This window comes from Carassius auratus, chromosome 1 (genome assembly GCF_003368295.1).
Source record: "Carassius auratus strain Wakin chromosome 1, ASM336829v1, whole genome shotgun sequence".
Classification (NCBI taxonomy): domain Eukaryota; kingdom Metazoa; phylum Chordata; class Actinopteri; order Cypriniformes; family Cyprinidae; genus Carassius; species Carassius auratus.
In genome coordinates, this window is record NC_039243.1 from 33,213,808 (window position 1) to 33,228,501 (window position 14,694).

The 14,694-nt window shown below is 38.0% G+C and overlaps 1 protein-coding gene across 1 annotated transcript; it reads left to right on the forward strand.

Annotated features, from left to right (window-relative positions):
- The first annotated feature begins 4 nt into the window (after positions 1 to 4).
- LOC113108343 (NEDD4-binding protein 2-like) lies at positions 5 to 13,268 on the forward strand. Its single transcript, XM_026271407.1, has 16 exons — positions 5 to 218; positions 1,962 to 2,676; positions 3,458 to 3,582; positions 3,991 to 4,079; positions 4,294 to 4,370; positions 4,456 to 4,608; positions 4,776 to 7,090; positions 7,621 to 7,706; positions 7,843 to 7,888; positions 9,076 to 9,233; positions 9,324 to 9,448; positions 10,465 to 10,591; positions 10,677 to 10,859; positions 11,146 to 11,314; positions 11,419 to 11,542; positions 12,532 to 13,268. Exons 1-16 carry the CDS (start codon positions 80 to 82, stop codon positions 12,587 to 12,589), a joined length of 4,689 nt encoding a protein of 1,562 aa, XP_026127192.1. The 5' UTR covers positions 5 to 79; the 3' UTR covers positions 12,590 to 13,268.
- The last annotated feature ends 1,426 nt before the right edge of the window (positions 13,269 to 14,694 follow it).

Sequence of the window (14,694 nt, forward strand, 5' to 3'; positions counted from 1 at the left end):
TTGTTCTTGGTTTACTTATACTTTTACTTCCTGTGGTATAATTTCTAAACAGTGGATTCGCGGTCGGTGTCACATCAGAATGCCAAAGAAAAGGAAGAATGAGATTCCTCAGCTGGAATCTCAAAACCGTGACGAAATCGTCCAGAGCATGCAGGAGATGTTCTCACATCTGGACCCGGATGTCATTTACATGCTGCTTTCAGAGGCTGATTTTAAAGGTAGGACACTGGCTGTGATTTTAGCAAGTGTGTGACATTGCAAGACACAGTCCAATAAGACATTTATGATAAGCTGTTATTGTTTGGGGGCATGCATAAGGTTTCTATAACTAACCCAAAGCCAGCTTTCCCACCTTTACCTGGTTGACCAACTAGTAGCAGGTTGGTCAGAGATCATCTTGGGTCATCTAATGGTCTTCCTAAACCAGCTACATGTACCAAAAGCTTTTATGCACTTACTTGATCTTATTATATTTTCTATATAAGTTACACTGGTAAAAATTATGCTTTGGTGAAGTAAATACTACAGAAAGCATTTGTAATTCTACATGCAAAAAGTAAGTTCAGACTATAAATTCAATATTAGTACTCTATTCAAGCTTGTAGAAAACTAAAGCTTACATATCAGTGTTGTATAATGAAGTAAAACCTCTGCATTTCTGATACTGGTGTTTCCATCATGCACTGTGCCATGAAAGATGAATAAGATTGATTTTTTTTTCTTTCCCCACACTGTTTTATCATTGCATTTGTTGTTAGGTTTAGTAATTTGCAATTTTGTTACATCTGGAGTTCAAGTTCTACTCTAAAAATGAATCTGTCGTTGTGTATTGTGTACCAAGTACCGAATTAAGTCTCTTTGCTGGGATGAGTGCTGCTTTACTAATTATATAGATATTGTGTCTACATGATATCTGTTGTATTATTTACTTATATGTGTATTTAGTAACATACACGTTAAAAGCATAGTTTAATTAGGTGGTAAAATGAGAAAAAATTAAAGTATTGCCAAGTTAGCTTTGACTAAGTAAAAATTATGCCAATTTTAACTGGCCAAGCTAAAAAAAATAAATTTCTTTGTTTAATTTACTTAAGTTAGTTAAGTAGATTTGACTTAATTCTGATTGTGAAATTAAATATAATTATTGTAATATTAGTTTATATTTTCTTTATGAGTGTTAAGTACAATAGTAAGTATATTGTACAGAGCAGTAGCAGTAAAATTCACTTAAAATGTGTTAGTGTAAAATTGCTAAGAAGTATTTTTTTTTCAGTGTGTTATAATTATATTGAGTATGAATGTACATTCTTAAAATGAAAAATTACCCACTAAAAGGGTGTTATAATGAAGTTTTTTTTATGATTTTTAAATGCCTGTCAATCTCACCATGCTGCATTTATATAATCAGGAATACAGCACAAACAGTAATACTGTGAAATATCATCGCAATCTAAAATAGCTGTTTATCATTGCAATCTTATTTTCAGTTTAATTGAATCTTGATGTTATAGAAGCCATTATTTCAGTCTTCAGTAATCATCCTGATATGGTGCTCAATTATTAAAAATGACTTTTATCGGATAGTTACTATTTTAAATAAATTGTTTCAGGATTATTTGATTAATTAAAAGCTTAAAAACAACATCATTGAAATATTTAGTACTATTATAATTGCCTTAACGATCAAATGAATGCATCCTTGCTGAAAGTATTCATTATTTTATTTATTAGTTTGAAATCTTACTCATCCCAAACTTCTGAAGTTGAATGTTTCTACAGAAATAAGCAGCAAAAATGGTTCACGTGTCACTAAAGAGCAATGGCTACTGAAAATTAAGTTTTGCCATCACAAAACATTTTTTTTTATTATTATTTAAATGGTAATAATATTTCACAATGTCCTTAAATAGTGCACACATTTTAATATATGTATATTTTTATTTTTCCTCTTTCTGCATTAGTGGACAATGCAATGGATTCTCTTTTGGAGCTTTCAGACGCTGCTGAGGACCGAGCCCCATCACAGAGCTTCGTCTTTTCAAACCAGCCTGCATCACATCCGGAGCTCAATCCTACTGAAACCCTCCTGACAGAAGAGTTCGATGCTCTCTTAGATCAGGAACTTCAAACGTTGACGGCACAGCAGACTCAACCCAGCTCGCATCCTCTGATGTTCCCACTCTCCTCATCCCAGCTTCCAGCTCCTCCGACTGTACCAGATCACGGGCTCAGTGAGGCCTGCGGTGGTAGTTCACCAGTGAATGATTTAAGTTTTGGTGGCGATCATATCCCAGAGACCAAAGCCATATCTCTTGACTTCAGTCACCTGACACTGGAAGCCAGCTCTACTGAACCGAGACCCACAGCCTTTCAGGTGTACTGTAGACCAGAACAAGAAGAAGCTCTCAGCACACCTGCCATGTTCTGGAACACTCATGCTGCCGAGTTTCATCCCCGTGCTGTGAGGCCGGCATTCATTACACCTGTTAACTCCACAGCATGGGGCTCTAATGCCCTCCCTGCTGCTAAATGGTTAGCTCATGCACCTATCAGACAAGGTCCTCCAGCTGTGCCGAAATCATGGACTCTGCCCTCCAGGAACAGGCTCAGATTAGAAGGGCAGGTGTTGGTGTTACTTCGAGGGGCTCCTGGATCTGGCAAAACCACCCTTGCCAAGTATGCAGAAATCTGGGATGTGTGTTATTCTGTTGAAAAGAGATGGAATAGCATAGGAGGACCTTTCTGTTTTTGGTGTCTTAAGAAAATCTTAGATCGATTGTTCTTTGTTAACGCTTCATGGGTGGGACGTTTGCCATGTGGTGGTGTCAAATTTTCTTATTTTGATGATTTTGATAAAGCTTTTTTCATTATAAGTGACCCTGGAGCACAAAAGCAGTCTTGAGTCGCTGGGGGGATATTTGTAGCAATAGCTAACAATACTTTGTATGGGTCAAAATGATAGATTTTTCTTTTATGCCAAAAATCATTAGGATATTATGTAAAGATCATGTTCCATGAAGATATTTTGTACATTTCCTACTGTAAATATATAAAAACTTAATTTTTAATTAGTAACATGCATCGCTAAGAACTTCATGTTGACAACTTTAAAGATGATTTTCTCTATTTAGATTTTTTTTGCACACTCAGATTCCAGGTTTTCATATCTCTGTCAAATATCGTCCTATCATAACAAACCATACATCAATGGAAAGCCTATGTATTCAGCTTTCAGAAATAACCTACATTAAAAAAATAATACAAACCTACATTAAAAAAATAATTACCCTTAGGACTGGTTTTGTGGTCCATGGTCATATATGGTATTGTATTGTATTGCATTACAAAACCAAAGAAACCACGTTGAAGCTTTTTTTAGTGAAGTTTCAGAATTACTCTGACCACTCTGCTGTAGGGTAGCTTCATAGATATATTTTTGTCTATCTCTGTTGTCCAGTGTTATGTTGGCGCAGAACCCTGGAGGGGTTGTTTTAAGCACTGATGCTTATTTTACTCGAAATGGAGAGTACCATTATGAGCCCCATTTACTAGGAGAGGCCCATGAGTGGAATCACCAGAGAGGTGAGTAATACAGGCCTGTTTAGCTCAAACCAAAGCAAAATGTCTGGTGTGTACAATTAATATCAGTTATTGCACTTTGTGTTAAATATTAAAAGGTGCAATGAGTGATTTCTAATAAACACTGTTGAAAGGGGAACAGACAGAGCATTGGAACACTCATGTAGCCAATCATCAATAAGGGGCGTGTCCACTCATGATGGGGGAGGTGCCTGTGCTGCATAAATGTGTTTGTGTGTTTGGGGGCGGGGCTATCAAGATAGAGGTGTGATTTGTTTTGGTGAAATATAGTACTACTAATACAAACAGACATTATTAAGCTATTCGACTGATAGCATGTTAAATTACACACTTCATCTTTAGTCTTTATATAATCATTCTGCAATTTCTTTGTGGTGATCAACATTTCAGCAAAAGAGGCTTTTGAAAAAGGCCAGTCACCCATCATAATAGACAACACCAATATGCAATGTTGGGAGATGAAACCATATGTTTCTATGGTAAGCAAGTTATTAATGTTTCATATCAAACCGTGTCTATATTGTACGTGTTGTATTGTTATGAATACGTATATCATACCACACAATTATACATTGCTATTTATATTATTCATTGGTTTAACTTTAGAATATTCCACACTTGACTGTGTGCACACAAACAGATTCATAAAAAGGCCATTGTGCTGATTGTAGGTCTTCTTTTATTTTCTTCTAGGCACAGAAACACAGATATAGGGTGTTGTTTCGTGAGCCAGATACCTGGTGGAAAACTAAACCCAGAGAGCTGGAGAAGTATGTCAAACATAAGCACAAACTAGAAATAACTATTCTTTGCTGCAGATTCATAAACTGTTTCTGTTTTGCCCTCTTTATGAAGGCGCACAAGGCATCAAGTATCAAAAGAAAAGATCCGACGCATATTAGAAAGGTATGACAGATTTGTCTCTGTCCAGAGCATCATGAATTCACAAAGACCGGAAAAGGTGCCAAGTGTTGTGGATTTGACCCAAACAGAGACGGAGCAACCCCAGTGAGTATATGCATTATAAACACTTTACAGTATTTATGTTGTGCTTTAAACACAAGCAGCAGAATATGGTGGTCACAAACCGTAAAGGACAATTTGAGTGTTAATAACTATGAACTACATTTTTTTTTTGTATTTAAACAACTATTTTTTTCTCTTATTCCCTTCAGGCGATCTTTACCCCCTTGTCTCAGCCATCCTGATCTTGTTGGTGACTCTGGCTTGAGCAAACTAAACACAAACCTTTCCTCATCTTTCCCCGATGTGTCCTCTGTTAGCCAGACTTACAGTACAATATCTGCAGGTGAGGACGAAAGTCAAATAAGCTCCTACAGTTCCAAGGAATCCAAGGAAACCCTTCTGGAAGGGTCTGGAAAACCTCTGTCAGATCTGCTTGATGCCGAAGCGTTAGACTTAGAGCTAGATGCCTGCCTTGTGGACACGGAAAAAGAATTGGGAAATTTGAGTTGCGGGACAACTGAAGAATTTGTAGCATCAGCGCATGAAACGTTTCCGGAGTTGCCCGTGGCGTTTTCAGAGTCCATTGCTCAGCGTGTGAGAAGGGACAGAGGAAAAGACAAAAATGGTGCCGTGGACCAACCTGTGAACTTTGACCCCAGGATTGATTCCTCAGGGCAAGATAAGGAGGAAGGATGTGAAGTTGAGTCTCTTTCTGAAGAGAAAGGAGTAAGACCAGAGCTGTTGGATTTTGTAGGGGACTGGCCAATGGAGTCCCAAGGACAACGTCAAGGAAGACGTAAAAATTCAAGAAATAACACTGTTCTGGAATCCAGTGTTGTTGAACACAAAGATAACGCTTCTGCTGATAAAGACAAGCAGTCCGATACCGAGAAGCTGAAGATAGTTGAATTTCAAAAACTTGTTGATCTACTGCAAGGTGGAATAAACTCTTCTCTCCAATCGGCAGCTCCAAGTAAACAGGCTACTCTGCATTCCCCTTCCTTTGGTGGAAAAGAGGGTACCTTGAACTTGGAGACTGTGGTTTGGCCTGAGCTCCCTGACTGTGTGCTGGAGAGAACGTTCTCAGAGTGCACTGACCCAAGCAAGGATTCTTCAAGTCCTTCGAAATCGAGAGCAGACCCAACTGAGCAGGCTACTCTAGTGTGTGTTGAGAAGGGCACACAGGATGAGGTTCAGCAGGAGGACAGTGTGTTGTCAGAAGAGAAATGCAGATTGAGCCCAAATGTCCCAGAATCTCTGTGTTCAAAGGTTGTCGGAGATTCAGAAAGCAGTCTGGAGAGACGGAGAGGGATTAGTCGCAGAGTTGGGAAATCTTGTAAACTGGCACTTACCTTTACAAATCAAACTCCTACATCGCCTTGCTCAGAATCTCCAGTTATTTTGCATGTGCCCACTGTTCCCGCACTTACAGGAGAACCTCCTTCATTACCCGTGCTGTTATGTTCCTGTGCCTCGACCCAAACACAACCTCAGGACTTTGCCTTGCTTTGGAGAATTGACCAGCAGAAGTGTTCAGAGTTAGACTCTGACTTCTCTAGTAGCGGTGTGTTTGTTTTGGAGGGAAACTCTTTGCGTTTTACCCCAAAAACAAATGAAGACCAGTCTGCCTTCCAACGGGGAGTGCCGTATCGTGTAGTCCATGAGAAGGGTTCTCAGGTGGAAGAGAACGACTTTAGAGAAACTCACTCTAAAAAGGAAAACCTGGAGATTCTGAGTCGCCATTTCAGAAGTGTCCCCATGGATATTCTGCAGGACCTTTATGAGAAGTGCCATCGAGATATTGAGTTTACAACTAACTTGTTACTAGATTCTGGAGAGCGACTGTATAAAGTAGATGAGGAAGATGGCGAGGGCAATGACATGGGGTCTTTGGTTCCTGATGAAGAGTCATGTGAACCCTCTATAAAACCATTAGAAATGGTGATGGGCTCAGAAAGTGACTCTAGCATCAGTCCCAAGTTTCAGGAATCTATCTTTAGTGATGTTAGCCAAGCTGATGATGATTGGAGTCCAGGTCTGAGCTCACAAAGCAAAGTTGAAGGATCGGATGAAGCGTGCATAACCATGAAAAAATGTGAGTCCGAAACGTCCTTTGCGAGCGAAGGCACTAAAGTACAACTGGAGGTTACAGCAGCAAATAAGGAACAGGAACAGCCAGATAAAACAGGTCCTGGGCAGGAAGAGGCATTAGAGACACAATGTGAGAATGTTGTCCAGTGCCTGGAGGGAGCATTGAAGGAAGGGAGCGAGGAGGAGGAAGAAGAAGAGCATGAGGAGACAAGAGCAGAGGTGAATGCCATAACTCATTTACTGTTGTGTCAGGTTGATGAAATGGAGCGCAAAGAGGAGGAGGAGAGGAGGGAACGAGAAAGAGAGAGAAAGAGAGCCGGACAGGGGAGAAGAGAGCCAAATTCAATGGATATTCAAACCTTGGAGCTGAAACTTCCGACTGAACTTGCATTGCAGCTTTCTGAGCTTTTTGGACCCGTTGGTGTCAGTCCAGGTAATAAAACATTGAATCAATAAGTCAAATAAATGATTCAGTCATTCATTCCAGTGACATGAAGTGTCAATACACAACCCATAACATTGTTTTTTTCAATATTCAATATGGACAAAACCATGGAGTTTTGTACATGGTTTTTACATGACCTACCCTTGATGAAATTTCCCCAATTTTGCTTCCTTCTGCCAAATGACAGATGAATTTGCTACAAAATACTGTAAAATTTGATCAGACCCACAGTCTGTGGTTAGTTTCATTTTATAATTTTCCAGTAGGCATTGTTTTTTCCTGTACTATTAGAGCTAAACTGCCATCACGACCAATTGAGAACAACTGCACTAAACTATTGTGTTCCCATTAAAAGCCTATTAAAAAGTAATATTTCAGCTTGAAAGTAGTCTTAATTACAGTATATAAATATCACTAATACAGTGATATGAAAAGCTCTTACTATGAAATAAAATGAAGAAAAAAAAACACCTAGACTTTCTTATTCACACTCACACAAAAAATCCATATTGTTGCAGGTGCGTTTTCTTCAGATGACTGTGCAGTGCAGATAGACCTGAACTTGGCCAAACTGCTGCACCAGAAATGGAAGGAAACTATCCAAGTGTGATATTTTGATATTATCTTTTACAGTAACCTCAAAAAAAAAAAAAAAACTGCATAGGTTTTTATTTTTATTCTTTTAATTATTTGATTGTGAGTTGATGTAAAACTTACCTGGGGTCTGTTGTCTTTGGCAGGAGAAGCACAGACAGGCAGCTCTGTCCTATCAACTAATGCAAGAGAGTAAGAACACTTATTCTCTCAATACACACAAACACAAGGAATACTGATTTACAGCGGGTATAACATCCAAGTGAAAGATATAACAGCAAAAAAACAAACAAAAAAAAAACAGAATCACTGAGTTGGAAAAGTGATCACTTCCTTGGCTCAGTATTCTGTTGAAGCACCTTTTGCTTTAATTAGAGCCTTCAGTCTGTTGGGATTTATCTCTACTAACTTTATACATCAGACTTTGCTGTTTTTGTCCACTCTTCTTTGCAGAACCGCTCTCGTTCAGTTCAGTTTGATTGTGAGCTGTTTTCAGGTCATTCCACAGATTTTCAGTCTGGGCTCTGATGAGCCCATGCAAGGACATTGCTGTGTGCTTTGGGTCATTGACAATTTTCTGGCAGAGGGCAGCAGATTTCCCTCAGTATTTTGCCCCGTCCATATTTCCTTCCATCCTGACTCATGCCCCAGTCTCCAGAACAGGACATCACCAGCTGCAGAAATGCTGTTATTTGGATGCTGAGTTGGATTGGATTCCAGACATATATATCGATTGGTGTTGAGGCCAAATAATACATCATTAATCTTCAAGGTGTGTTTTGCCAAAGCTCAGTCTGACTGCATGTAGTCTTACTTGAGGATTTTCCATTGTTCTTGCAACCCTCCAAAACAAGCCACATTTGTGGAGAATTAGTGATTTTGTTGTCACATGCACACAATGACCTCTCTTTGTCAAATGCTCCAGTAAAAGCTCTTTTCATGCTGAGCTAATCAAAATAAGCACAGCTGATCGCAGTTGAAAGTCAAATGGCTTTGTGTGCCTTTGAGAAGGTGATTAGCTGCATCTGATTAATTTTTAGGAGGGGGCTGATTCTTTTTCCAATTCGGTGATTCTGTGTTTTTCTTTCTGACATGTTGGTGTTTGATCTTTCACTTGGATTTTAAAAGCTGCACTGAGTACATACAGATGGATAAAATAAAAACAGTGTCCATCTTCATTTCAGACTGAAAAGCAAAAAATTTGATTATTTTAACATATAGTGCACCAGACACACTATAGTGCAAAAGATTGCTTTTAACATTGTAATGAGAAACCAAAGTGTACCCAATTTGTGAAAACCACTCCATGCTATGAATAATTTTTCACTGTTTCTCGTCTTGGCTGATTTATCTCTCTTTGTGTCTCCATTGTAATCAAGGTCCTGTCCACTGGGGTGAATCACAGGGCAGGCTGAGGGACCAATTAGGTTTGCATGAAGAAATCCCTTTTATGGATCACTGGAGTGCAACCCGTGCTCCTGTCTCACTGAGGGACATCATGATTGAAGAGCAGGTGAAGCAAGACAGCATGGAGAAGGTAACGGTCACACACGGGCACACACAATGCATAATCACTGCCAAGAAGTGTGAAAGTAAGTAGTGAGAATGAGCTGCATTTGGGTTTTAGTTCAGGTCAAGTCGGAGGGAACTGGATAAGAAAGATGGTGCAGACACGCTGAAGGAGAACCAGCTGTTTTCAACGTTCCCCACCATAGACCGACATTTCCTCAGGGATATCTTCAGAGATCACAAGTGAGAATATTATACATAGTGATATTAGCAATAGTTTTATATTTGTTCAGATCAAATTTCACTGGGCTTATCAGTGATGGCACTGGACATTGAAAAGCCCATTGGAAAAACAAAACCCGATTCTTAAAGGGACAGTTCACCCAAAAATTCTGTCACCTTCAAGTTGTTTAAAACCTGTATGAGTTTCTTTCTTTTTCATTTTGTATAATGTTGGTTACCAAACAGTTGACGGCAGCCATTGACTTCCATGGTATTATTTTTTCCATAAATATAAATGGTTCTTCAAAATATCTTCTTTTGTGCTCAACGGAAGAAAGAAATTCATACCAGTTTGGGACAGCATGAGGGTGAGTAAATGATGACAGAAATGTAATTTTTGGGTGAACTGTCCCTTTAACCCTGTTCCTGTGATAACTGTGCTGCTAAAATTTAATGATTGCAGCATGATATGGCATTCACAATGCATTTAAAGATCATAATGTGAAATTAAATATTCAGTTAAGAAATAATGCATAATAAGGTTTTATTTATAGAAAGTGTGTGATTTTTTTTTTTTTCTTCGGTTAAGGCATTTTTAGTTTATTCTTTGTTTGGTCACACTTTATTTTAAGGTCCAGCTCACACTATGAACTCTTACTCGTGCCTCAATAAACTCTTAATTTGCTGCTTATATATAATAGTTAGTATGGTAGTTGATCAGTTTAGGTATGAATTCAGAGTTAATTAATCATAGTTTAGATTAAACACAAAGTTTAAACAGTGTTTTAAATGTGCAAAGCATCATATCTGGTGGCGAGCTATATGTCTGTCCACCACTGAACACTTGCTGCTCCACCATTAATCTAAAATATTGTCATGCATAATAAGACATTAATATATGCTTTATAATACTGATTATAGGTCAGTATGCAAGTAATATGCATGCTGCAATAGTTTTTTTTTTTTTTTAGAAAAATGTGTGCTGAGGAATTGTGCACAATAAGACGAGCTGAAAGGTTGTGCTTGTGTTTGTGTAGCTACTCTCTGGAGCACACCGAACAGTTTTTGCATGCTCTGTTAGATGAAGGGCCGGTCAGAAACGCAGTGGCTCCTGAACCTGCCCCTCAGCGTAATGCCACGCACAGAACTCAGAGCAAAGAGCGGGTGAGCTACGTGTGACCTTACAGCATACTGAAATGAAACGGGATCCCTGTGTTGATCGTTGACGCATTTTCACTCGCTCACTCAGAGATGGAAGCCGAGAGATGGAGAGGAGGAAGCTGCTCACTTCCAGGATTCGGAGGATCCCGAATATGAGGACTTCCGCACAGAGGCAACACTGCAGAGACAACAGCAGATCGAGTGTTTTAACAAGGCGGCTGAAGCCCATCATCAGGGACGCAAGGATGTGGCTAGTTTCTACACACAACAGGTTAAAGAGATAAAGATTATAATGTATGCTGGGGATTTCAAACGCTCTCCTAAATGAGCTACTCATTCCATGAAGCAGTGTAAATAATGTAGTTAAATCAATGTTTGTGTCTTTTCTATCACATCTCATTTAAACATTTTCAGGATCTCCACATGTCGAGCATTATTTCCTGTATCAATAAGCAGGTGCTTTTTAAATGCATGAGGAGTGCAGTGCTTATCTTGGATTTATAGCTCTTATTTATAATTCTTTATGATCCTATGCACAATTTTGTGTAAATGCTTAGGGTCGCATGCACGGGGAGAAGATGCGTGAAGCGAACCACCGAGCAGCCATGCAGATATTCCAGCGAGTGAATGCTTCACTCCTGCCTCAGAATATTCTAGATCTCCACGGACTGCATGTGGATGAGGCACTTCATCATCTTAGTCAGGTTCTTGCCGATAAAAATTTAGGTATGTGATCCACAAACAGTTTTTGTAGTGTATGCATCGCATGGATTTGTATGGGTTTTGATTTCAGATTCTGATGTTCTCTTTAATGCATGTGTCTTTTGTAGAGTTCAGTCAGGGTTTGTGTCAGCCTCAGCTGTCAGTCATCACTGGAAGAGGCAATCACAGCCAAGGAGGAGTGGCACGCATCCGGCCTGCTGTACTGGAATACCTCCAAAAGCACCACTACAGGTTTACTGACTGCTTCCAGCGCCCTCTTTCTGAATGCTGCCTTGATTCACTACATGCAACAGTCATGCCATCGCATGAAAATGAAATTAAACACATTCTAGGTCCTGCCAACTATTAAGAAGTCACACATAAAAATCTAAACGTGCTTGTGTATTTAGCTGGGTATGGTTTAGAAACTATTCTCACTATTATCTAACTACTAGCTGTGAATGTTACATCCGTAAACTCCTAAATAGCAGCTTATTGATAGTTAGTAAAGTAGTTGTTAACTTTAGGATATCTAAAATATGCTCATGCAGAATAAGGCATTAATATGTGCTTTATAAACAGCCAATGTGCTAGTAATTTGCATGCTAATAAGCAATGAGAATTGGTCTTTTATTTAAAATATTAACAAAAATGCACAATAGTCTCAGTGGGTCTGTTTTTCTAAATGAGGTTATTTCATCAGCATAAAGTGATCAGCAATCCAAACTTGATACACATAGTTTTGATTATTTCTAAGGTTCTAAAGTTAATTTAAAAATCCTTTATTTGAAATCTTTATTTATTTATATGCATTTTAAAACAATTAAAATTGTGCAAGGCAAGTTTATTTATATAGCACATTTCATACACAATGGTAATTAAAAGTGCTTTACATAAAAGAAAAATAATCATGAACAAAAATAATCACAAAAAATAAAACAAGCAATTTAAAAATTTTGAAATTATTTAAAAAAATACTTATTTAAAATAAATGTAAAAAAATTATTTAAAATTTTTTTGACTTAAAATACAGTGAATATGTAAAATACAGTGCAATCAGTTCGGACATTGAACAGTGCTCATTCAATAAATGCACAACTAAACAGATGAGTTATAAGTGAATGCTAAGAAGCCAGCAGCATTATAAGGACTTGACATATTTTGATATTGTATTTTGCAGAACCAGTTGTCTTTAAATGTGCATTTTGTGATTTCTTCATTTCTGTGTGTCTTTCTCACAGTTACACCGAGCCTAAGACCGGATTGGTGCTGGTCACGTTTCACAAAGAGCTGCTTTAATGAAGCTTTTAGACTTCAGTTTCTCTCTTTCCACTGCCTCAATGTTTTCTCTGAAGACTAAAAGTGCCAGTATTTTTGTCTTTTTACTACATGCATATTTTCACGTCTTTCTGTAAGAGTGCATCAAAGTCACAAAAATCAAGGTATTTCATATTTACAGTGTTTTTTTTTTTAATGCATTGATCTGTATATACAGATTATACTTTCTTGAATGCTGAATGTTGATGTTCCCTTCCAAGGTCACTAGTCACAATAGATAGTGGCCCCACATTTTTCCTAATCAGACCATATAGAGGAAAAAAGTGGATTGTTATTCAGGTACTTGTTTGATTTTGTACATTGTTTCAATCCATGCTTTCGGCTTGTAAATGCAATGCAATGTCAGTTTTACAAGATCTAGGATGTGGTTTTCAGAGATTTAGTGGCAAATGGGGACGTCACATTGCGTTGGTATATTATATAAAATATATTTAATAGTCTTTCTGGAAATATGAATGCTGATCCTCAGTCAGCTTTGCATTTTAGTTTGTTTGTGAGCAGCTTGGACTGATCCTAGATCAGAATGATAGATTTTATATAGTTTTAGCTTCGCTTTGGTTTTTATATTTCCAGTTTAAAATCTTGATGCCACGGTATTTTTAAAGACATCTTAACGCTGCTATGCAAACCACAATTCTTATGTGTCAGAATTTATTCTTGAAAAATGTTTTTGTGAAATTTTATATTTGGAAACTCAAAAGATTTTATATTTATAATTTTGTTTTTGGGGAAAAAACATGAAGAGAAGAATAAAATCTCAAAATGTGCAAGCTTTGATATTTTTTTTGGGGGGGGGGGTGGTGAAATTATAATGGAGTTGTATCAGCACAGTAGGGCTTCGTGTAGCATGTGTTCGGAGCTCAAAAACACAGCTGAACGTTTTCTACATCCTCGTTTCTCTTTCTCTGCATTTCCCCTTGAATCAGTAGAAACCGTTGGCGGGGGAAAATATAGCTCAGCTTGTTGAACGCTCAGAAGCTGACGTTTCTTTTAATGAGTAAAGGTCAGATTCCTCCATGATGAAAGCGGCAGCTGTGGATGTGAATGCAGTGCACTTCCTCTCCATCAGAGGGCGACGTGCTCAATGACTTTCTGGCTTTATTAAATGTTTGATGCTATAGCACATGCACTAAGGTTTGGATGCTTTGAATCATTCCTTCAGCTGATCTAAAAACAGCAAAGACAAAACTGTCATGCTTTAATTACATGCACTTTCATAACTTAAGTCTGGTAGTTATTCTACTACCCAAGGCTGTTTCAGATGCCTTTCTAAAAGGTGTGTCTGATTTATGATCAAATCAGTTAAACTGGAAATAAGGATTCCTATCAAAGTGATTAAAATGCATTCACACAGCACTGTGGTCTCAGGGACCCCAAACAAAGAGCAAAGGGCTAAATCTTTCTTGTTTTGCTGCATTAGACTGTTTCATGCATAATGAGTTCTTGACTGCATACTGTAGACGTTGAGAACGTCACAGCGGAAGCTTTGAAGGAATATGATGTATGATTTTACAGAGAAAAGAGCCTAGCCTCGCACTTCACTTCCCTCTGCTAGAGGATGCAACGTATGCTCTGTCTGTGAAGGCATGTATTATCTCTCTGTGCTCAAAGGTGCTTGAGTTTCCTGAGTTTAACAGTTGAAGTTTGGAGAAAAAACAGCAGCATTGGACTGAGCTCGGATCTCTTTCTGATGTTTCATTAAATTAAAAGAGCTAAACTCTATGCAGGTGAATCTCACGGTTGAAGAGTTCAAAGAGGTGAGTTGTTTTATTCTATATAAAACATCTTTTAATTATACTGCGCATCAGTTTTAAAACTGTGAATCCATTTTTTTATATATATAATTTTGCCTGCGTACATTGATCACCAATCCGAAGCTGATGTGTATAGTGTTCATTATCTATAAGGTTTTTAACCAGCTTAAATCTAAATTAATTATTTTGTAAATATACATTTTCACGTCTTTAAAAAAAATAAAAAATGAAACTTGTAATATTCTGGTTTCAGATTAATATAATGTGGTTAACAACGACTTCAATAACTTGTCCGATACTTTTTGTTGACGT

Bases quoted from the DNA above. Each gene is read 5' to 3' on its own strand.
- LOC113108343 (XM_026271407.1), top strand. From the start codon at position 80: ATGCCAAAGAAAAGGAAGAATGAGATTCCTCAGCTGGAATCTCAAAAC. The intron at 7,707-7,842 runs GTGTGATATTTT...TGTCTTTGGCAG, and splicing joins AATGGAAGGAAACTATCCAA to GAGAAGCACAGACAGGCAGC. The intron at 7,889-9,075 runs GTAAGAACACTT...ATTGTAATCAAG, and splicing joins CTATCAACTAATGCAAGAGA to GTCCTGTCCACTGGGGTGAA.